The sequence below is a fragment of the Brienomyrus brachyistius genome, chromosome 2 (assembly GCF_023856365.1).
Source record: "Brienomyrus brachyistius isolate T26 chromosome 2, BBRACH_0.4, whole genome shotgun sequence".
In the NCBI taxonomy this organism is placed as follows: domain Eukaryota; kingdom Metazoa; phylum Chordata; class Actinopteri; order Osteoglossiformes; family Mormyridae; genus Brienomyrus; species Brienomyrus brachyistius.
In genome coordinates, this window is record NC_064534.1 from 8,658,054 (window position 1) to 8,681,251 (window position 23,198).

Genomic DNA, 23,198 nt, shown 5'->3' on the forward strand with positions numbered 1-23,198 from the left:
GTAGTCAGAGTCGGAAATATATGTCATAAAAATAAACAAAAATAAGCGAGATATTTAAAGAACATAGGCCCGTATCGGAGGTGTTTTCTGCAAAAGATAAAATGAAAATAATACAATGAAAATACAATGTCCACTTTGCCATTCAGTTTTCAAAGTCTATGCGCAGAAATCCTGCCAAAATTAAAATTAAACGAAACAGCACTATTTGCATTTTAATTTTCTACGTTTGTATGAGTCAGATGTGAAAAATAAAAAAATAAAATTGACCGTTTAGTCCTTTCATTTTCCAGTTTGACTTTTCATTTCCTACTTTGCTTTTTCAAGTTCACAACATGCAAATATATGTTAATTGGAGCGGGCAGTGGGCAGAGCTATGGGTCACTGCTGCGCTTTCTCTGCGTTTGCCGATTCCGGTGTCCTATTGCTTCTTATGCGTGGTCACCCATGTCGTCCGAACTAATGGCAAAGTCACACGTGGCTTAAGTTAGCTACTTATTCTATACATATTTGTAGAGAGAACACTTTTTTTTCTTTGCAGTGCAAGTACAGTTAAACATTAAGAATTAATGTTGCAAAGAAATAGCCACATACCCACATAACCTACGGCTCCCCACACCATGATGCCAGTAACGCTGGTGTGTCTATACACAACACTGGCAGGATTGGTCGTCTCCGATCGGCACTGCCATACGTGCACATGGTCATCCGTGGTAATGCAGAAGCAAGACTCATCGCTGGACGTGGTATGACACCACACATTATCAGTCCATGCCTCCCAGTTACAGCACCAGTCCAAATGCAACCATCTCTGTGTTTGTGTTAACGGCAGCCTACACATGGAACAGTGAACCCGTAGTCCAGCTAATGCCAGTCATCGAGACTTGGTGCGGGATGACATGGAATGTTGTAGAGAGTCCAATACCTGTGTCCGGATGGCAGGCACAGATGTCATGGGGTTCTGTAATTCCTGCTACATGATATGACAATCCTTGGTGTGGTCTGTCTTTGGTAACTTCCCGGCCTCATGCAAACCCACGATATGACCCCTATGGAACTCCATCAAGTGCTGGTGATGCTGTCGACAATGTGTCGACAACACACCCGTCAAAATTTTCATCGTCAAAATAGTGAAATGGATTTGGACACACCCATAAATGTTAGTCGCGTTTTGCTGGATCGTCAAAACGGAGCCCTTTGATAAAGAAGCTAGAAGAGATGTTGAGAGCAAAACCAATGGAAAGGCCACAAGTGCAAGAAGAACTCAACTGTGCAAAAGGTTTCTCTGAACACACAACTTATTTACCTGCAAAATAGTCTTGGAGGCAAAAGAGGGCCCAACCCCATATAAGTAGTTGTATTAAATACAACTCACAGAGCACATGTGTGTATACATACGATATGGAAAAACTAGTTCCTAGTGTATTATCGGAGAATATTTCATTGCAACATTAATTCTTAATGTTTAACTGTACTTGCATTACAATGACAAAAAAGTACATATTACATTACAGATAACCTATTGCAACTGCATCACCCAGAGATTTGCTGCTGTTCATGTGTCTCATACTCTAGCATATGTATTTAGTCTGTGTGTAAGAACATAAATGCTTGTAAGTACAAATACTATTATTTTAGGGGAACACAACAATACACTTCAAACAACCTTTTATTTCTGTGGCATGTTCAAACCAGAATTACATCACACAGTTATTCATTTCGTTTTGTTTTTAATTGTTATAGACTGTCAGGAATATGCTACAATCCAGCAATAGCAAAAGTATAGCTTGCAGAACATCTAGGGAAGTGTCTTGGGGTGGAGGATAATCTGCCTAAAGCAATCTAAATACTTAATAAACCAATAAATACTAAATATACAGACTTTATTTACAAGCTGTACTGAAGGATTATGATAAAAATATACATTGAACAAACAACCACAAAATAAAATGATTTATATTTATAAGCGATCGATAGCAAATTGTTCAAGTATCATGAAATTATTTCGACACTGGTTTTGGTGATGTGTAAACCATCCGCAGAGAAGGGTATGCATGTGGGTGTCCACCGATTACATTCATTTACATAAATCCCGGGTGGGGTGGTAAGGATGTCACGACCCCCGGACATCCAAAAGTCAGACAGTGGTTTTGTCCATTGGCAGCCCCAGTGAACGCGACCAAAGAACAGTGGCCAGGTTTAATGGTTCTCGCTGGAGATCCTAAGACACACCTGCTTCTCTCTCTTCTGCAAAACATCAGTAAAAAAACAGTGCAGGTCCTCCTTGCGTTATTTTTGGGATCCGACCCCTTGTTGTTTTCTGATGCCGTTCAGACGCTGTTGCACCACACATCCATCTGTCACGCAAAGGCCCGAGCTACACCAGCGCAGAGTTAAGCTCCAAGTTTATAATTACAATAAAAATGCACTGTCAATTTTATTTGAATCACTCATCATACAAAAATTCTTAATTTTACACAACCACCCACCCCCTGCTGAATTCTCCAGTGGAGGGGGCGAAGAAAGACAAACACACTCAAAGTAAAAATACATTTTATAAAACCTAGCTTTTTAACAGTGTACAAATTAACTCTGAGGACTTTCAAAAGGTGCTCCAGCTAGTTCCTTTCTCATAGCTTATAAACTTCCTCCCACACGAACAAACAAATACAGACCAATGCAAACCACTACTGACAAAAAACAGCATCCAACCAAAGCACAAATACACCTTCCAAAAAAAAAAAAAAAACAATAAAAAGCTAAAATTGATATTTCTTGAACTACACATTAAAGGAGAATGGCACATGGGACCTCCCAGTGTCTTAGCATACTGGTTACATGAATTTATCCATATACAGTACTTGGTTCATTCATCCATTACCTAGTTGTTTTGCAATGTCTGAAACAAGGTGCACATGCTGTGATTAAATCAGAGCCTCGGATCCAGGTATTTCATGGGTCAGCTGGTACAGTCCAGATCAGGCCCAGCCCCACAATGTGTCCACATGGCTTCAGGTGATTTGAGAGTCCGCCTTTTTGTTTTTTTTTGTTTTTTTTAAATCATCATTTTTCCGTTTTTTTTGTAGTGTCAACATGGTTACGATTCCAGGACGAGTGGCTGTAGCTCCCACTGCTATCTCCAGCGGACGCTTCCTGAGTTAGCATGAGTCAGAGTAGGACGATATCAATCCCTTGTCCAAATTAACCAACCCCACAACCTCTCCCCCCCCACCCCACCCCACACCTCGCTACTACTGTCAACTGCTCTTTGAATTCAGGCTCCAAACATTTTCCTCCAATAAATACATTTTTTTTGGGAAAATAAAATATTAAATTTCACGATTGTAGGCTGCATAGGATTGTCCACGGGGCCACGTTCCTCAGCCTTGTTTGAATCTTGACCATGTACCCAGTCTGCTCCACACCACGCTTGAACAGCCGAGCAAACCAGCATAGTTTCCACACGGTCTCACCTTACGAAACAGTAAAAATGAAACATCCCCACACATTTAGCATGGCCAGCAGCCATATCACTTTAGAAGAGTAGAAAAAAAGTTTTTAAATGTGCCAAAGAAAGAGGATTAAATATAGTCCGAACTTAAGTACTCTATACACGTGCATGCACACACACTGGTCCACATACACACAGACACCATTGTAGGTTTTACATACAGAATTAAAGTGCTCCTCTGTTCCATTTTCCTACATTTGGAGTAAGAAAAAAACAAAAAAAAGACACTAAAAGGCTTTCATGACATGTGGGGGGGGGGGGGGGTTTGCCTCAGATTGCTTTGCTACATTTCTATAAAGGTACATACATTCAAGCCAGGAAACACTACAAAACGCATTAAACACATCAGCGTCAACAGCTGAGTCCAAGACTAAGTTGAAACAGTGCAATGGGATTCCTAACATGTCATGGGTCATGGCAAACACAGGCATCTTATGGAAACGATCCTCAACGCCAACGATGACAAACTGGAGGCACCCCCACTTCATCTAGCAAACAAAGTGAACTGGCAAAGTGACTTGTGACTTTGTGAACGAGCGACTGGTTTAATTCCGGTGTGTTGTATCGTGATGTGCTTCTTGCTTAAAGAGTAGGTCAGCTGCTACAACAGTGAGAGGAGAGAGCAGGCACCAACGCACACACCTTGCTCCCCCCGATCTGATAGCTGCAGCTGTCTTTCCAGCATCATGACAGCGGCGCTGTAATACTTTGGTCTAAAAACACCCCCCGCCCCACTAACCCCCAGTCCTTCCTATACAGGCTCTACTAACGATCGATGCTGGATGTTAATTAAGTGAAATCTGACTTACGTGATGTAGTGCAAAGAGAGGTGCCCTCTCTTACTTTAAGGGCTTCAATTCACTGAAACTGTAAAAAGTAAGAAAGGAAGCGCAATTCCACAAAAAGTCACTGAAAGCCATTTAGTTTGATTCAGCAGAGAGACGTCAATCATCTCTGCAAAGGCGACCAAGCTGTCAGGCAAAGATGTCAGCCATCCACCTCCCCTGGGTCACACTCAGGACAGATGCGTCTTTCCTCCGGAGGTCCGGTCCGGTTCATCTCACACCTCTCCTGAAACCAGTGATGCTGAATGAGCGTATGGATCAATGGCAGATGGGGGGGTCCAAGCTGTGAAAGGGTGGATGGGGAGGGTGGCTGTTTTTGGGTGCCTCCAGGCCACCACAACAGGCCTAGAAGACCCTCCTCTGCCTTTAGCCTTTGGTGATGGTTTGGCACCAAGGTGCTTGGGGGAAGGAGGTGGGGTCACAGGCAGGAGGGAGAGAGGGCGGGGGCACAGTTGCGGCCCTCATGAGCACAACCCGGACTGCAGAGCCGACAGCCGACGCTCGATGCACAGCTTACCTGTTAGTGGGATGAAAACGTATTTATTTTTTAACTAAAACACTGCACACATGCACGCTCAAACTCTGTTATAATGTACCGAGTTCAGTATCACCCAAGACACTATTACAAATTTTTCAGCAGACAACTTTGCATTCTGATGATCTTTATCCATTTAATCAACTTCTAGAGCAATCTGGCTCAAGTACCTTTAAGAGAATTACTTATTCTTATCCCAATTAATATTTTGCAAATTCACTGTAACCCGACAGAACACCAGCAATCTTATAAAAAAGATTAGCTGCAGCACACAGGCACCACGCGCATGTACGCTCGCTTACATTTGCCGAGGTTGCGTACATCCTCTTGCTCGGTCACCATGTGGGACAGGCCCTCCATGAGAAGCAGGGCTTTGTGGTACCGGCCCATAGAAGGGGCTCCGTGGTGGAACATCTCATCCAGTGCCGCTGACTGCACCTGGTAGAGCACAAAGAGGGTGCTTAAGCGGCACTGCTATCGCACTGCCCAGTGCCCTACGTATGCAGAGATACTCACCCCAGTTGCTTACCTAGTTATCAACTAGTAGCTTAGCTGCTTTACTTTAACGAAAAACACTTCTATAAGGGCAATACCTTTGACCATTTATGCAGGTTTTTTTGGTACCTTTTTGATATTTGAACCAACATTCTTTCACCAATAGGATATATGTTTACTCAAGATGCACACAGCAATTTTTACCAAAGCAGTTAAATACTAATTTCATGATGGGAGCAACAGCAATGTCCTCTCCCATACCAGGGCACTGAGACTTTGGGTCACATGCCCACTTCTGCCTGTATTCCGGCCTGATTCAGGAACACGCTGAAGTCGCTCATGCATTAGGCACTGGCATAATGAGCCGGAAGGCAGTGTGTGTGTGTGTGTGTGTGTGTGTGTGTGTGTGTGTGTGTGTGTGTGTGTGTTGAGGAGGGGGGGTCACCATGTGCACAGCATGGCTGTAGATGAGTTTCTCCGCTGCGATGCTGTTGATGCGATCCATCAGCCGCTGCTTGTGCACGAAGAACGGCTGCAGACGCATGCTGAGGCAGCGGCAGGACGACACGCTGGACTTGTACAGTTCGTTCAGCTTCTTCACCACTGCGCGGGTGACAACGAAACAGCAGGGGGCGCCGTGGTTACCACAATCTTAACAACACAAAAAATGTTTGTTTAAAAAAAATAATAATAATAAATGCTTAATTGAGGTGCTCAGCCACGGTGAACAAAAGGGAGAGTAGAACAGGCACAAAGTCACACTGTGTCACACTGTAGCACGAAAACAGATCACATGCTTGTGCTATGCTCAGTATTGGGGGGGGGGGGGGGGCAGCGTGACCAGTGCTATGGGGGAGTCTACGACTCCTGTGGCGCGGTTCTGTGGTGCGGGTGTGTACACAAGCCCCCCCAGACTCTCACCTTGTTTGACGGCAGACGAGGGGAAGAGCTTGTTGAGCTGGACTCCCTCCATGGCGGCATGCAGCCCTGATGCCAGCAGCTCTGCAGCCTTCATGTACAGCACCAGCTGCTCTGCATAACTGGAACACGCGAGCATGTGAGCACACACGCGCGCAAACACACGCACGTTCAGCACACCGCGGCACTGCAGCAATGGCACTGTCTAGATATGAAGGATAGCTTTGGGTTAGGGTTAGGTTAGGGTTGGGTTAGGTTAGGGTTTCCAGAAGAGTAAAAAACTAAAAATAATAACAGCAAATAAAATAGAGAAACATAATAGAGGAGCCTGAGGAGGTCAACCGGAGGCTGGAGATGTCATTTGAGGACCGAATGGTGTCTGTGTGTGTACAAGTGTGTGTGTGTGTGTGTGTGTCATGTATATGTTACATTGTTGGGGACATTACCGAAAAAGGGGGGGGGGGGGGGGGAACAAGGGGGAACTCAATTTCATATAAGCATGCTGTTTACGTAAAAAAAAACTAAAAATGCTAGAAGTCTAGTAAAATCCCGTTATAATGGACTCGCTCATAACGGAATATCGTCTATAACGGACGAGGTCCGCTGGTCCTGGCGTCTTTATGAACATGCAGAAAAAGCATTGGATATAGTGCACTGGCATATAACGGAATTTTGCTTATAACGGATAAACAATTTGGCCCGCAGGGCCGCTTTTAGCTGTAGTTTTGTTCGCTATAACGGACATGCAGGCTCCGCCTACAAGGCGCGTGGCGTGCCGGTGATATCTAGTGCAGATACGTAGTTGGGATTATTAATAGTCACATATCTGGTCAGTTAAAGTAGGGTTATTACATGTACAGTACAGTTACTACATGTACAGGGGTGTGGCATGAGTAAATGGTGTCCTGTAGTTGTGTTCTGGGCACACAGCAACTCTGGATATAACGGACTTTGGATATAACAGACTGTTTTGCCAGGTCCCTTGAAGTCCTTTATAATGGGATTTTATTGTATTTTGTTTAGTTAGTTACTAATGGTTAAGATTAAGATTATCATTGTTGGGATAAGGGTTTTTCCCCATAAAAATGAATGAAGAGTCCCCACAAAGACATGAAATACGTGTGTGTGTGTGTGTGCGCATACATGTACGAGTACATGCTTATACTTGCATCCTTGAAGTATAGCAATATACTTTCAGCATATAACTGTAAATTACACATTTTGTTAGCTTCTCAAAGAAAATGGAGAAACCCTGTGAGGCCTGGAATCTGAGCAAACGGCTGCCGGTCAGTTCTGCCCGCAGGCCTACCTCCACTCGCGGCTCAGCAGGCTGATCTGATCGGCCACCAGGCTCTGCTGCTGCAGGAAGGAGGCGTCCAGGCCCTCGGTGCTCTCCAAGCTGCTACCCTTGGTGCTGGCGATCTCCATGACGCAGTGGGCAAAGGCCAGCGTGAAGCGCAGCCCGCGGAGCGTCTCCGTGTGCTCCTGCTGCAGTGTGGGGAGAAGGCATCGTCAGGAAGGGCCACGAGACGAGCAGAGGGAGGGGGATACTGAGGAAGAGGAAGGAGGAGAAGAAGAGGGAATAGGGAAGATGTGAATAGAGGGAGCAGGGTATGGCAAAGCTGAAGGAGAAGGAGAAATGAGGAGGACAAGGAACAGAGGAAAAGAATTTGAAGGCAGAGAAGAATCAGAAAGAGAAGATAAGACTGAGAAAGAAGGAGAACAATGAGGAAGATGATGATTTATATAGCTGGATGAGTGTGTCCTCCTTCTGGGATGAGTGAGGGCAAGCCCACCTCCATAAGCGTCTCCTCGGGGAGCTCGGGGGCCTCGAAGGTGACGGCACCCTCCAGGTTGGCTGCCACGGGGTCAGTGAAGCCAAATCGGGGGCTGGACGGACCCTCGCCGCCTTCCACGAAGGTGCCTGTGGGGGCCTGCCGGCTGCTGAAGGACCCAGCGGAACTGATGGAACTGGACGAGCCCACTGCAGGAAGATGGGGGTGCCGTCTCAGCACATTCCTCAGCAGAGGCTGAACACCGAAAGCAGACCAACCGAATAGCTTGTGATTTTAAGCACGCTTATGTCCCACCTGAGAACATCCTGGTGCGCTGAGTCTGCGGAGGAGTGCTTCCACTGGGTGGAGACCCTACCGTGAACACCACTGGGCCCGGGCTCCCTGAGACAGCTGCAGTACCACCTCCACCTACAGGGGGAGCCAGGGGAACAGACACTTGCTGAGAAGGTTGGATTTTGGGTTTGATCGACAAACTTAAGAAACTCAGTTCACTTTCATTTTTATAGCTACACCAATATGCGATGTCCTACATAATACCAAGACACAAAAAACATCTTTTGAATAAATAAAGCACTAATGGCAATTTACTTGTTTATCTAAAGTTGGCATTACACCCATTGACTAAACTGAATATTTAGTGATGCTATCTAGGTCAAGCAGATTGCTCAGGGCATACAATAACACGAACTTTAAATTGAAACAAACTTCTGAAGAATCAGTGCAGGAAGACACCCATCTGCATTCAGAAACACACAAGTCACTTGGGGTAAACACGCCAATTAAAAAAAAGCAACCCATGTGACGAAATGCCCTAAAGCCTACCACCTTACACTAATTATGAGTCTAGACTACTTGCAGTGTTAAATAATGGATAGATGTCTCCGTTTACTGGTTTCACAATTTATCGAAAACAAAAGGAGATGGGGGGGGGGGGGCGGCATGGTGGTGCAGTGGTTAGCACTGTTGCCTCACACGTCTGGGACCCGGGTTCAAGTCTCCGCCAGGGTCACATGTGTGTGGAGTTTGCATGTTCTCCCCATGTCGTCGTGGGGTTTCCCCCCACAGTCCAAAAACATACTGAGGCTAATTGGAGTTCCTAAATTGCCCGTAGGTGTGCATGTGTGAGTGAATGGTGTGTGAGTGTGCCCTGCGATAGGCTGGCCACGCATCCTGGGTTGTTCCCTGCCTCGTGCCCATTGCTTCCGGGATAGGCTCCGGACCCCCCGCGACCCAGGAGGATAAGCGGTTTGGAAAATGGATGGATGGAAAAAGAAACGGCGAACACGGGTAGACAAGCGTTGAAAGGCCGGACGTTGGCTGTGCCCCATACCGGCCGTCTCCATGGGCTTCTCTCCACTCAGGCTCTCGCTGCTTCCTCCTTCCAGCAGCTGTGTGCCGAAGGCAGCCTTTAGGAGCATGTCGGACAGCCGGCCAGTGCTCAGAGACCTGCCAAGGATGGAGCACAGGGAGATCATGGGGAGGGTCCGTCAGAGACAGGGCTCAGCACGACATCCAGGCTCAGCCCTTTCCATGCGGTTGGAAGGACAGAACTTACACCTCCATCACAGACCAAATAAGGTCAACATACAGCTCCAGGAAGAACTTCTCAGCTGTGTTTCTGGCGAAATTTCTTAAAACTCACTTTTAAAAAACCCACTTACAATCTATTAGCGGAAGACTTTAATTCTGATAAACCAAACCACTCTTGGAAACTAATCGTAAACAAAAGGATTACATATTTGTAAATGTTTGTGTTAATGATTGTGTTTTGTAGCTCTTGCGCAATTAGCTAAATTATTCCTTTTTATTCATTTTTTTGTGAAAAGAACAGAGTATTTCATTAAGTTTTTCTCTTTGGTGAAGACAATCGACACTTACAGCGAGCACTCAAGCAACTTATTCAGATCATTTAAACCAAGAAGACACAAGTGTGTCAGGAAGAGCCGGGTTTATCAATGCAGTCCAAATATCAGTAATCTATATTTCAGTCCTTTCACAGTGCACCAGCTTTACAAATGACAATCCTGAGGCGGTCCTCCGACAGGGGTCCAGTCACAGATTTTGAAGGCAAATTTTTAATTATCACCTACCCTGTTTTGTTTAATTATCGGCCATCACCACCTGCATCTCACTCTCAACAATTTAGTTTCCTTTGTCTTATACTCAAATGTATCGTCTTCCTTTTGCAACACAATACCGGTACAACATGGAACATTTTTACAAAGCCGTTTCATGTAGTTGAAAAGCTAGTCCAGATTCCAAACTTCCAAATAAAATTTTGGCAGTTTTTTGACGTTTTATCTGTTTTTTAGGTTTTTAAACACTCATCTCAGCCAAGACTATAAGAAAGCAGACATGACAGTAAGCTTAATGTTTTTATTCCAATTTTATATTTAAATAGCTAGCCTGTAGAAGATGCTCATGCTGAATATATACATGGTTATTCAGAATAATGGCCGTTAATCCGTTGCCTCAGAATGATGAGTGACGACTTATTCAAGTCCTTTAATTAATGTTATTATTTTCATACTGGAAACCAGCCAGCTTAGGTCATCCCTTACACAATGTCTCTCTCCTACCTTCCAAATGAGCCGAGAACCCCCTCTGGCGCTCGGGGGACAAGGCCAGGCTGGACACCAGGTCCCAGGCCCATGTCCTTCAGGTCTGGAACAGTCCGGTTGCGGGTCGGGGTCAGGACCAGCGCCTGCTGCCCCAGCAATGTAACCAGGTTCTGAGAGCTTGGAGGCTTGGGGAACTCAAAGGGAGGCATGGTCTAGATGTGGAAGGACAGGGACAGTGAATAAACTGCAGCTGGCAAAATTAGAGAGCGCCCCCTAAGGGAGGGGCGAACCTGGGTGCCAACCCACCCTGGTGGGGGAGCCCAGAATGGTGGGTAGGGGGCTGCGCTGGATGAGGTCACTCAGCTTGGGTGAGGCGTGCTGGAGCAGGCTGCAGGATCGTGGGACCAGTGGGTCCGAGTGCTGCTTGCGAATCTTCTGCCTGCCACCATCGGCAGCCTCCAGCAAACAGGGGGCGCTGTGGAGCCGAGATCCAAGGCCTTGTTGCTGAGGGAAGAACTCGTGGCCCAATACAGCTAAAGCCCACAAAAAAAAAAAAAAAAAAAGATCAGTCTGAGATCAAACTTTAACAAAAGAACCGAACATTATTCATTATTACCACTACAGTTTGGTGCTAGTAACATCTATAAAAGCGTCAGCAAGTATTTAAAAGCAAAGAACATGAATTAAAGGATCTCAGTGTTGACCTATCTAGATATTCCCAACCCCCTGGGGCAATAGGAGGAGAAAAGAAAATGAGAACAGCACATTACCAGTGATCCCCTTACTGCTCAGAATGGCCTCACTTTGAGGCAAGACAAAAAAAATTTATAAAAAAAATCTAATGGCAGAGCACCTTCCCCATCCCGAAAACCAGGGGACACCCAACACGTTAGCAAGCGGCTCACCGGTCCCGTGCGAGGTCCGGCCCGGCTCTGCTGCCATACGAAGGGTCTGCCCCGGCATCTCCGGGATGGTGCCCACTAAGAAGCAGAGCAAAGTGTCAGTAAACCTCCTAGGGGACCATTGAAGAGTCAGCCATTGCTAGAGTTACACATCCGGGGAACATCATATGACCGGCCCACTCATCCACTACACCTGTTTAGTGATCAGGGATAAGCAACAAAACTTGCGTTTTGATAACACTTTCTATGAATGCCATGTCTATAAGAATCCATATACACATTCATAACATATTATAATGCATTCATAAAACATTATAAACATGGCTATACATATTTATAAAAAGGCATAACACATTATAGCCATGTTTACTATGCATTATAAAGTGCTTTTTGAACCTCTCATCCATAATGCACTACAGACACCTTAATAATACAGTACAAAGCATCTTTAATTCTTATACTGATCATCAATATGCATTATGAAGGCATGTAAAGTGCATTATAGATGACAGATTCATTGAAGTTTATTAAGTATTATAATCAATGCTATAATGCCTTGACTGTCAACAGAAGAACATGTAATGCTTTATTAATTCTTATACTGACCATTATAATGCATTATGAAGGCATTTGTTTCTTTTGTTTTTTCTCCCTAATTAAATAGATCGGCAGAGAGAATCTGAAACCCAAACCTACCTGTAGCCCTTCTTTCCATAATCCAGTCTCCAGCAGCATCCATAATTAAGTCCCCGTTCCTCCATCCCATTCCCGTTATCTAGCTCCGCCCGCCATCTCCCCCCCGAGCGAGGCCAACAGTGTATTAAGTGGCGGATACCTTGGGGGGAAGGCTGGTAAGGTCTGGAGCCACCCCAGGACAACCTGCGGGAGTTGAAGACAGGCCCTGGGTCTCCTGGGTATGGGGGAGATGTTCCGGTCTTCCCGAAACCTAGGCAACCGCCACTGGAGCACCGGCGAGGGGACGGAGCTGCCGCCCTGCTCAACAGAGGCCGTGTGAGACTCTTGGTCAGGCTACTGATACATTATACATCACTGCTTGTGTAATAAACTGTTGCAAGTATAACCATACATATATACCAAAGCACTGTCAATTACATTGAAACTTCTCAGCAGTCATGCCTCTTTAGTATACTAACTGATGAAGAAAGTTGTACGTTAAAGTAGATCAGTGTTTGCCAACCCAGTTCTTGGGGACCCCCAGTCCATGTTTTTGCCTGGTGGGAGCTGGAAGGCAGCAAAAACATGGACTGTCTGGGGGTCTCTGAGGACCGGGTTGGGAAATTCTGATGTAGATAGTTAAAAGAACAATAAAGGAATAGTCTGTAGTAATTACACTCACTCCCCTCCAAATGAATGGAACCAGACAATGTGCAATATAAATGGAGGTACAAAGCCACGGACCCAGGAGTGGAGCGAAGAGGTGGAGTGCGAATATGAGGGTGTAACTGACCTGGGAGAGCCCTGATGGCTGGGTTCGAGAAGGTTCTGTTCCAAGCGCTGGTAGTTATGAACCTGGGTGGGTACTGGAATGGGCACTGACTGGCCATAGGTGCTGGAGAACTCTACTGGTCTGCTGCTGGCCAGGCGACAGATGGAGGGAAGTGGCGAGAAACAGATGGAAAGTGGAAGAAGTCATCCCTTCTGGCTTATAATAGCTTTACCGCAAAACAAATTCATGCATGCGTTGGTGAAAAGGGCTACGCTGTAACTGGAGCAGAGGTAGCTATGTGTTGGTGCTGCGGTCATGAGTGTGTTACGAAGAACAGGGAATCTGCGCGGTTTAGTCCGACGGAAAGTACTCTGCACTGAAAAGGCGAGTCCTGCTTCGTTCACAGGGCTGCCGTAGCATTACATGTTCACACAATCTGAGACACGCATGGAGAAATATCTGGCCAGCTTTGCGCCTACTCTGGTGGAGACTGTCTGCATGTTACACTTGACATGTGATGAGCCACAACAATTGTCTCAAAGTTGTGTGTACCAACTTATAACTGAGTATATAAAATTTATATAGAATAGAAAGGTCTCAAGAGAAATCAAAACACTGCCCATCAGCGATCCTCCCAAAGAAACATTAGGGCCTAAAATTCAACTAGGTAAACATCTGAAAAGTAATTACAGATAGAAGCTGGTCCATTTTAAGGGTTTACAGCAGGGTTCTCCTATCTTGGTCCTGGAGGGCCCAGTCCACACCAGTTTGCAGATTTACACACTTTATTCAGCTCAACAGCTAATTGCTAGGTTTAGTTTGTATGTTTGAGCAGGGAAATCTGCAAACTGCGGTGCAGACTGGCCGTCCAGGAATGAGGGAACCTTGGTTTACACCCTTAATCTGTGACTTATTTCACAAGAACCTTATTTCATATGATATTTATATTGATCTGAAGAAGCTGTTTTTTTTGTTTTGCTTTATACTACAAAAGCATGTTAATTTTTGTGCCAATGCATGATGTATGCAAACTTAAAACTTTGCTTAAATGTAACATTTTCCCCTCCCCTATTAAATATATCCCATCCGAAATAATGAATCGATTCTTTTTCATCTTTAATGTCATGAAAAACATCAATATTGCTTAGCTCATATATTAACTTTCTCCCTCGCTTGCATTTCATAGAACCATACAACACAAACCTTACCCAATATTAAACCTCACCCACTAAACCTTCCCAATATACTGACCCTTTTCTCAGATTTATGAAAAAAGTTACTTACAAGACAGGGAAGGGTTAAAATTTCTGTGTTCTCCCAGGAACTTGAACCTATGACCTCTGTGTTGTTAACTCAATGCTCTATTTGTTGAGCTACCAGAGCTATTAAATTTTTGGCAATAACACTTAACCTCTCTTATAAAAAGCAACCATTTATTTTAGAGGACCGGCTTGGAGCATATAAACCCAACTTTAAATTGTTTCTTTCAGAAAAACAAGCTCAGGCCATTCAAAATTATGTTTTCTATGTGCTACTAAAGATCCTGAGTGCTGTAAACACTCATTTTTATATTATGCAAGTACAACAACAGCAGGCCAAAGACGGTCAATGGGCCTCACCTAAGAAGGCCGGGAGACCCACTGAAGGATGGTGATGGTGACCGGGTCCTGACTTGTGCCACACGGCCACCAGTAGAGGCCAGTAGCGAGCTCCTATTCATGAGAGCAAAACAGTGACGAGTCAGCCTGACATGGTCAATGGTCCACAATGCTCAGGCTGATGCAATCAAAGCCCCGCCCTCTGAACGCCATACTTATGTAGCCATGCATAAATTCCCTCAACACACAGATGATAAAGTCTGATGAATTGTTGAAGGCTCCCGGAGCCTACCAAATGTTTTGATCACCAGTGCAATTGGGGATGGTTCCTTGATTACTCACCCACTGTACATCAGGCTATCTTGCACAGTTTTGCCACCTATCCCCTCACAGGTCATCTCACCTTCAGAGGAGAGAGAAATCAACCCAATCAAAATCCAGTAAAAAAAAAAAAAAAAAAAAAAAAAAAAAAAAAAAAAAAAAAACAGCATTTAACGTCAGCCATTAGAGACTGACATCCCCTCCGTTAATCTCGGCCGCTGAGATTCCATTTTACATCCGCGTAATACTCCAAATTTGAAAAGGGCGTCTGAAGATCTGGCAAGCTAATCCAGATTCCGTGACGTCTGCCCATTTTGCCTTTTGCTTCTCAGCGAATTTCCACCATGGACGCATGTTATCTGCCGCTGCCCCGTCTCCCTTAAAGGTGGAAAGGGCTTACTGGGCAGCTGGGCCGGCACCATGACAAAGTCATCCATGTCGCAGGAGGAATTCTTGCTGCTGCTGTTGCCGGCAGAGTCCTTAAGCAGGAAACCCGGTGCATCTTGGGTAGGGGACGCCAGGGTCTTCTGCTGCAGCTGCTGCATCTCAGCCACAGACTGCTGCCGACATGCGGGGAGGGAAGGAAGAGCACCGAAGCCTTGACGTGCTTTTCCATATATTCACAGGTATGGCTTTTAGCACTCAGAGATGCTGCAGCTCTATGACATGCAAAGTAAGCACCTCTGTAGCGACCCCATTAAAACAAAAGGAGCGCAAGCTGCTTGTATCGACTATGACCCCTGTGCAGAACTTTTACTCCATTGAGTTATGAGTCAGTTAACGGTACGTTGGACCGCACCACTCTACGCAAGTTTTTGGGCATTTCTTGAGGAGTCCAAGCAGGAAGATCTAACATTTCTGGCTGCACACAACCATAAGTTCAAGGAAATATCCTGGGCTTCGATGCCTCTCAATGAATGGACCCCCTTTTTTCATCAGCATTTAATTGTAAATACCAATCCACAACCCCAAGGGCATGAAAGCAGCATTGTTTAAGTTCCAGAGGCGGATGGACGGGGGGGGGGGGGGGGGGGTCTTACGGGAGGGGAGGCCAGGTGGGAGGTGGAGGAGCTGCTGCAGGAGCTGGCAGAACCGGAGCTAGGGTACGAAGGCATGGGCACAGGGGCAGCTGTCAAAGACACAACAGCGGTCACTGGCCCTGTCACGCACTCCAGGCATGTGAGTTTACAGAACACCACGGTTCATATTAGAGCCTCATCAACATAATTATTTATAAATAACACAGAACATTAGCCACAGGCCTCATCACTAAAACAGTATTACAATCAGGAAACTCAGACAGAATCCATCATTAATGGTACATGCATAAGTCACTTCCCCGAATCACTCACATTTCTTCATCGATGAACTTGCTTCTAGAAAAGGGTGCCTGAAGAATTCATCTGCAGAGAAAAAAAGGCGTGAAACATGCACAGTGCCCGTGAGGAAGACCTGCTGGTTGTCCTAAATGTTCAGCTTTCAGGCGCATGATGTTCTTTTTCTGGCTTAAACAAAACGCAACCTCAATCATGGGTTTTAGCCCAACATTTAAAGGCTCGAACCAGTGACCTTCCGATCACCGGCACAGAGGCTCAGCCACACACTCCCCCAAAAACGCGTGAATGCTTAGAAAAAAAATATACTGACAGTTTTCATCCAGAGACACACCTCATTCAGACACAGTCTGTGCTTATGAACATTTCATCCATATAGCTGCTAAAGTACTTCACACAAGGGTACAACAGCTGAGACCTGAACCAAGAACCCCCTGGTCACACAGCATTTAATCCCCACTCCCACGTGAAAAACCAAGAAGGGATGTAAAGGTCACGGACCAAAGTCCATACGGTCCTTGTGGTTCCGCTGTAGCAGTCCCTGAAGCAGGTGTCTAAGATAAGCAGATGTCTCCCGGGGGATGCTGGGGGGGGGGGGGGGGGGGGGAGAGAGAGAAAAAATAAGTCATTATTCTTCACACATGCACTAACTGTTTAAAACATGCCGGCAGAAAATCCAAACTCAACATTATAGTTTACATATTTAATTTATGTAACTCTAAATCTGAGTGTAATTATATATACTTTACACTTAAATTCATATCAAAATACAAAATCTTACACACAGATAGACAGAAAATTTGATGTAGAATCATGCAGGCCCTTAGTTAAGTGTAGGAATGACACCCGAGGCTTTTAAATTCCAGGCATGTGAATGGATAAATAAATCGGTAGGTTTTGACTGAGAATTGAGACATTCATACTAGTCAGACTGAGCTATGTGGGCAGACCAGAAAACGTCAGTCACAGGGTAGGCTTCTGGCAGGGTGTGTGTGTGTAGTAGGAACTGTGTGTGTGCGTGCGCACGTTTAGGGATTAATAAAGTACCTCGTAGTGCGTACAGACAAAGGCCCTACATACGCAAACAACGGCCACTTTGTGCGCAAGAAGCCTGACAGGGCCGAGGTTGATGATGCCTGGCTTTTAAGGTCACTTTACATCTCTGAACCTCAGAAATGCCAAGAGATCGCTGCGATCTCCATGGCTGGTCATGCCCTGCTTTTCTGATGCAACGTACAGGCGGTATTTCTCGCTGCTTTGCCCCTCAGGCATTCTGGTCTGACTCACGTGTTTTATGACGGCTGTCAAGAGGCCAGAGTCACAACAGGGTTATAGCCCAACGTGCACCCAAGTCTGAGCACCAATGGGGGGCGAGAAAGGAGGCCGGGCAAAGGCAACCGCAGGAACACCCACCCGGCAGGATGTGGACAAATAAGGGGTACGTTTCCCAAAAGGTCCTGCTATCGACTTACATAGTTGGAACTGTTGATTGGCATGGATCCAACTAAGTAAGTTACAAATATTATTAGTAACTATGCTTTTGGGAAATAGTAGGCGGAACTTACTTGGGGCTGAGGTTCTTGTTCTTCTCATAGAAGAGCCGGAGATCTTGTGGACTGCTTGCCTGGGAGAAGACAACACGGACGTGGCATCACATTAGCGAGGTCAGGCAGACCCGCAGAGGTAACTCCCGAGGGGTTACTCCCGAGGGGTTACTCCCGAGAGGTTACTCCCGAGAGGTTACTCCCGAGGGGTTACTCCCGAGAGGTTACTCCCGAGAGGTTACTCCCGAGAGGTTACTCCCGAGGGGTTACTCCCGAGGGGTTACTCCCGAGGGGTTACTCCCGAGAGGTTACTCCCGAGAGGTTACTCCCGAGAGGTGACTCCCGAGGGGTTGCCTCCGAGCACGGCTCCGCCGCCTGCACAAAATGCTCATCCTCACTCAACCTTCTCTCAATTAACACAATCCTGATAAAACCGGGTGCCTTACATCAGGATCCATTACAGAGACTGAACACGTCCTGAAACCAGTGACCTAACTGACACAATGGCATTGGAGAGAGTTTGATATTGGGGGAGGGGGGCACTTAACTTAAACAGAAAGGTCTATTTATTGGATTCCTATTACCAGACCAGTTCCTACAGTAGGAGTAAAAATTCTGGGCACACACACTGAAACTCATTTGTACTTTAACAAGATAATGACCCTAAACCATATCTTGAGGTTATGCAAGTACCATGTTATCTTGTGAACAAGAAAAAAGATCGAGTGCCGAATCAAATGATCTTCCCCCCACAATCCCCCCACCTAAACCCCACTGAGCTGCTTTGGGATGAGTTGGGTCAAACAACAAGAGCAAATCAACCAGCTTGTCCCAGGAATTGGCAGAAAATTGAGATTCTGAACTGTTCTCTTAGTCTTTCAAGGTGAATAATATAGCTAAGGGATAACTATATTAAAATCAGGTGTGTCCAGAGTTGACTGCTACTGTACGCCCCTGAACTAGCAGCACTCATTGACCTTACAGCTGGTCAATTGTAAATCATTGTCCGGGAAACTCCGGATTTTAACTCAAAATCCTTCAATTCCAAAAGACTACAACGTATGTTAGTGTTTTTGTTTTGGTCAGTAACACAGAGAGGGCCGAAGAGAGCGCCACTTGTGCCTACTCTGCTGCGGAGAGCTTAAACACCTACAATAAGCCATCAATAAAACAACAAAATCCAAACCTCACACACCAGTCCCAAACATAGAAAACTGTAACACTGTTGCCACTGCGACCATCCTTCCAGTGCCATTACAACTGGAAGAGCAAGAAGCAAGCCTATTTTAAACAGCTTCTTAATTTATTATTATTTTTTTTTTACCTAGACAAGCAGGATCTATATAAAAACATTTGCAATACACGAAGGAGATAGGTGAAAGGCATCATGGGATAAGATGATACATTACTGACTGACACACTGACAGCAGCTGCATTTAACACTATTTTCAACAGGGCTGTCTGTCGTATAATGAGAACGCATTGCCAAACGCTGTTTACAGTCAGAGAACATCCGAGGGCTAGTCAGTTCCTCAGGCAAGGACGTTTAAAAATAAAAAAACAGACAGAACTCCATGGCAAATGGAGACAGCAAGCACTCTCCTATTACAAAAATAAGGAGGACAATGACCAAAGCTGGCACTAAACCTATTTCTGGTAGCAAGAGGTAGAAATGTCCAATGTCCACAAAACAGCTTATTATGATAGGGTTTCACAATAAGGAGCCCACTGACTCATTCTGATTAATTAGTCCATCCTCATAGATGGCAAGCTGTCATTCCCTCCCCCGAAAAAGTGGCGACTGACCAAAACAGCTGACAGTTGCAGAAACAAAACCCAGGGTCTGTCGGAAAATCTGTTACGCAAAAGAATTAGTCTTCCAGATCCTAATTATATCATAGAAATTACACTAGCTCAACTACTTAGAAGGTAAGGCAGGAGGCAGAATGTCGTTCAGGGGTGTGGAACACAGCATCTGGACTCTTGTGAAAGGTCCTTAGAACGCTCGATTAACAGTTTTTACAAACAGGTCCGTGAGCACAAATATTTAGTGGGTGTAAGGTAAGTCTATAATCGCACATCAGCAGTCTGACCCGATGACTGATTCCAGCCAGATTTATGGGTGTGTCTATCTTGCAGAGGGGACAGACAGCTTATGGCTGGATGAATAAAATGAAAAACAGTGGCTCACATGTGCAACTTTTAATTCTGTTATGGCTACATATTCCAAATATCTAGTAGGGGAATATGGCAGGTGAAGTGACTCACAACTATGCCGAGGACAGAAATTAACTCTGTATAACGGGTCCGACAACCGTGTAATATCCACAACAACAGATGCTGCTCCCCCCCCTGCCTCCACCCCACACTCCCCCCACCCCCATTCACATCTGAACAATAATTACACACTTGAGACGAGCATTTCAGGAGCAGCACTACATCGAACACCACTGTGAATAGGGGACACCTCCACAATTCAGCACGTTGTAATTCCTAAGTGAGCTACTCCGAAATGATCTGAGCGGTCTCAGAGAGAGAGAAAGAAAGAAAAAAAATAAAGACATGCATTAAAATGAATGAAGAAAATACATGTAGTGCTATACAACACCACCATTACAACATCGCAAATACATCAACATTATGCATTAACATATATGCCTCCCTTGCATGTCACTGTGGACAGAAGAATTTGCTGAGTAAGTCAATGTAAATGTAGACTTCCAACAATGTGGTGACAGCTGAAGCACTGAGAGCCTCTAGAGGTCCAGGCCCAGCTGGCTGCTGAACCCCCAGCCCTCAACGCACCAATAACTCATATCTCCTGAAAAGCATGCATGGACGCACCTGAAAGGGAGCCTTCCCGGTCAGACACTGGTACACTATAGTCCCTATGCTCCAAAGGTCCGCTTTGGCATCGTAGTTCTGGGACATGATCACCTCAGGGGCCTGTCAGGAGCAACACAGATTAAATAATCGCATCTGCTCTGTATTTGCCACCCCCCCCCCCCCCCCGCCCCCATATGGATGAAAAAGGGAGATCTCAGATTAATGTGTCTTCACTGGTTTCTAGCTGGATGCCGTTGTTAATGCTTGCTGTAGTAATATTAGCCAATGGTTAATTGCAAAGACTGCACATGCAACACCCACAAGAACAGCAGCAGCAAACCCCGAACAGCAGTAAACTAACCATATACATGGGAGATCCACACAGTGTGGCCGCCATCATATTGTTCTGCAGGTACCGTGCAAATCCAAAGTCGGCTGTGGAGAGATAGAAAATGTAAGACGAGGGCAAAGGCCACGTGGCTGAACACGGATGGGATACTTGAATTTTCGATATTAATATTTAAGAACCATACTAAGGGTGCCAGCATCTTTAGTTCAGATTAATTACATACAACTGGGGGACAAATAGCCATCTTAGCCATGACATACTTCCTGCTCACTGTGGAAATACAGAGGATCGTTAGCTGACAGAGGTGAATAGCAGGTGGGGTGCAAGGTTCCCCCACACCATTTGGAGACCAACAGTACACCGCAAACTATAAAAATAGACTTGAAAACAAACAGACCCCTCCCCCGTCCTACAAAATCAGCTGAAACAACACTGGCACACACTGACACAGCCACTTCCCACGGCGCGGTCCTCGGCATGGGGTTAGTGCCGCACGGCCATTACATAACACTGACTGAATATGTGGGGGTGGGAACGCTGTCGGCTAGTCTCATTCCCTGGCCTAACCCTTCCACCCCTGCCCTTCTGACATCCAGGCTCCCATCTGGGAGGGGGGCACCACCCAGAAGAAGCCAAACTTACAGTCCAAAGACAACTAGTGTCATGCACTCCAGAGATCTCGTATATCAAATGAGTATTCAGGCACTAGAAGGGCCAAATCCTTTCTGGATATACACACTGAATTCATTTTAAATACGTACGATTTATTTTAAAGGAAACTTTAGGTTTTAGCCTATTATATACCAATTACTCTGCTTAAGTAGAAAATAAGAAAAAAAAACTACACATCAATTGAAAAATTACGGTTTCTGCACTGTATGTGCCTGGGGTGTTGGGTCACACGCCCAGGCGAGGCAAACGCACCGATCTTGATGCGGGTGTTGTTGGGGTTTGACCGGCGCCCCCCTGAGTAGGACAGCAGGATGTTCTGGGGCTTGAGGTCCCGGTGGATGATGCCCTTGGCCTGGAGGACCCTCATAGCGCCCGCAATCTGCTGGAGGAAGACCCGGATGGTGTCCTCACTCAGGGTGCCCTTGGCTGTCAGATTGGCGGGGGGGGGGGGGGGGGGGGTCATGTTAGTTTCTTCCACAGACCATTCAATTGAAAAATACACTTGTTTTACCAGTAACATGGGCTACGAGAACAAACACAGAAAAAATGACCTTTTTCATGTCTGTATCTTAACATTTTACAGTCAGTTTACATGAACTGAACCAATACAGAGTTTATGGGACCTTCATTAAATTTAGAGGTGATTCATAGTTTAGAGAAATTTGATAATTATTTCTAATGATTGTTTCTTGATTGAAATCTAGTTAACTAGGATGAGGGAGATGGGGGGAATCTTAAGATTTGATGTGCAAAACATGTCCAGCAGACTTTTACCTTTATATGGCTGGTATCCCATTAGACAAATATAAAAATTAAATATTCACGAATGACATTCCCAAGCCCAGTATGATTTATAGGTTTCAAACAAAGATTCCACTCCCCCAAGGGCAGTAGCTCTAGTCATTCACTGATGCCTGCATTGTAACATTGTGTTAATTACAGGGATATCTGAGCCAACTCTCATAACTGCCTGGACCCACTCTGTGTGACTCTGAGGGACGGTACCCGATTAAAAAAAAAGAAAGAAAAAGATTAAGGGTGACATGGCAAATGTGCATTTTCCTCACCATCATACACAAACTCACTGTCTTATCAAGAGTCCTTTCAAGATGAAGACACAAAGGCTCAATTTGTCTGTGCACACCGCTCAACAAACCTAAGTTCTGGAAGTTCAGCAATTAATGGCAAAGAACACAGATGGGGGGGAGGTTAGGACAAACGAGGAGATTACAGGCCACCAAAGGGCTGGCTGACCCTGGGGTGATCAGCGGGTGATCAGCGGGTGATCAGCGGGTGATAAGAATCACTCACAGGCTCCTCACCAGTCTGAGTCCTGTTTCGCTCTGTTGGGGGCACTGGGAAGCGAGAGCTTCACTCAATCCTGAAGTCAGGTTTCCAGTAACTCCTTATGCGCCTATACCACCCCCCCTCCATCCTTCAGAAGCCATGGTCTGTTTCTTTACATGGAAACTGTCACTTTTCCAAGAAAAACGCCAAGTCCATACATTTCCTGTTCGGCACCTGGAAGCACCACCTAGGCGGCTTCC

At 45.5% G+C, this 23,198-nt stretch overlaps 1 protein-coding gene across 6 annotated transcripts in view; it reads right to left on the bottom strand.

Moving 5' to 3' along the window:
- Window positions 1-1,648: 1,648 nt before the first annotated feature.
- The window catches only part of LOC125727183 (serine/threonine-protein kinase ULK1-like), a 29,963-nt gene continuing 8,413 nt past the window's right edge, over window positions 1,649-23,198 (bottom strand). Inside the window, exons 6-28 of one of the 6 annotated variants that reach the window (XM_049003909.1) lie at window positions 21,904-22,077; window positions 20,992-21,065; window positions 20,649-20,750; window positions 17,826-17,884; window positions 16,762-16,844; window positions 16,279-16,329; window positions 15,967-16,055; window positions 15,327-15,483; window positions 14,948-15,008; window positions 14,627-14,719; window positions 13,029-13,154; window positions 12,396-12,553; window positions 11,564-11,638; window positions 10,965-11,191; window positions 10,677-10,870; window positions 9,428-9,543; window positions 8,392-8,505; window positions 8,098-8,285; window positions 7,611-7,789; window positions 6,305-6,423; window positions 5,829-6,034; window positions 5,191-5,326; window positions 1,649-4,870 (exon numbers count right to left, since the gene is read on the bottom strand). In XM_049003909.1, the coding sequence (XP_048859866.1) occupies window positions 4,815-4,870; window positions 5,191-5,326; window positions 5,829-6,034; window positions 6,305-6,423; window positions 7,611-7,789; window positions 8,098-8,285; window positions 8,392-8,505; window positions 9,428-9,543; window positions 10,677-10,870; window positions 10,965-11,191; window positions 11,564-11,638; window positions 12,396-12,553; window positions 13,029-13,154; window positions 14,627-14,719; window positions 14,948-15,008; window positions 15,327-15,483; window positions 15,967-16,055; window positions 16,279-16,329; window positions 16,762-16,844; window positions 17,826-17,884; window positions 20,649-20,750; window positions 20,992-21,065; window positions 21,904-22,077 (2,837 nt within the window). In that variant the 3' untranslated portion in view covers window positions 1,649-4,814. Of the gene's footprint in view, window positions 4,871-5,190; window positions 5,327-5,828; window positions 6,035-6,304; window positions 6,424-7,610; window positions 7,790-8,097; window positions 8,286-8,391; window positions 8,506-9,427; window positions 9,544-10,676; window positions 10,871-10,964; window positions 11,192-11,563; window positions 11,639-12,395; window positions 12,554-13,028; window positions 13,155-14,626; window positions 14,720-14,947; window positions 15,009-15,326; window positions 15,487-15,966; window positions 16,056-16,278; window positions 16,330-16,761; window positions 16,845-17,825; window positions 17,885-20,648; window positions 20,751-20,991; window positions 21,066-21,903; window positions 22,078-23,198 lie in introns of all 6 variants that reach the window. The other 5 variants (XM_049003894.1, XM_049003902.1, XM_049003934.1 and 2 more) reach the window with 5 other exon arrangements.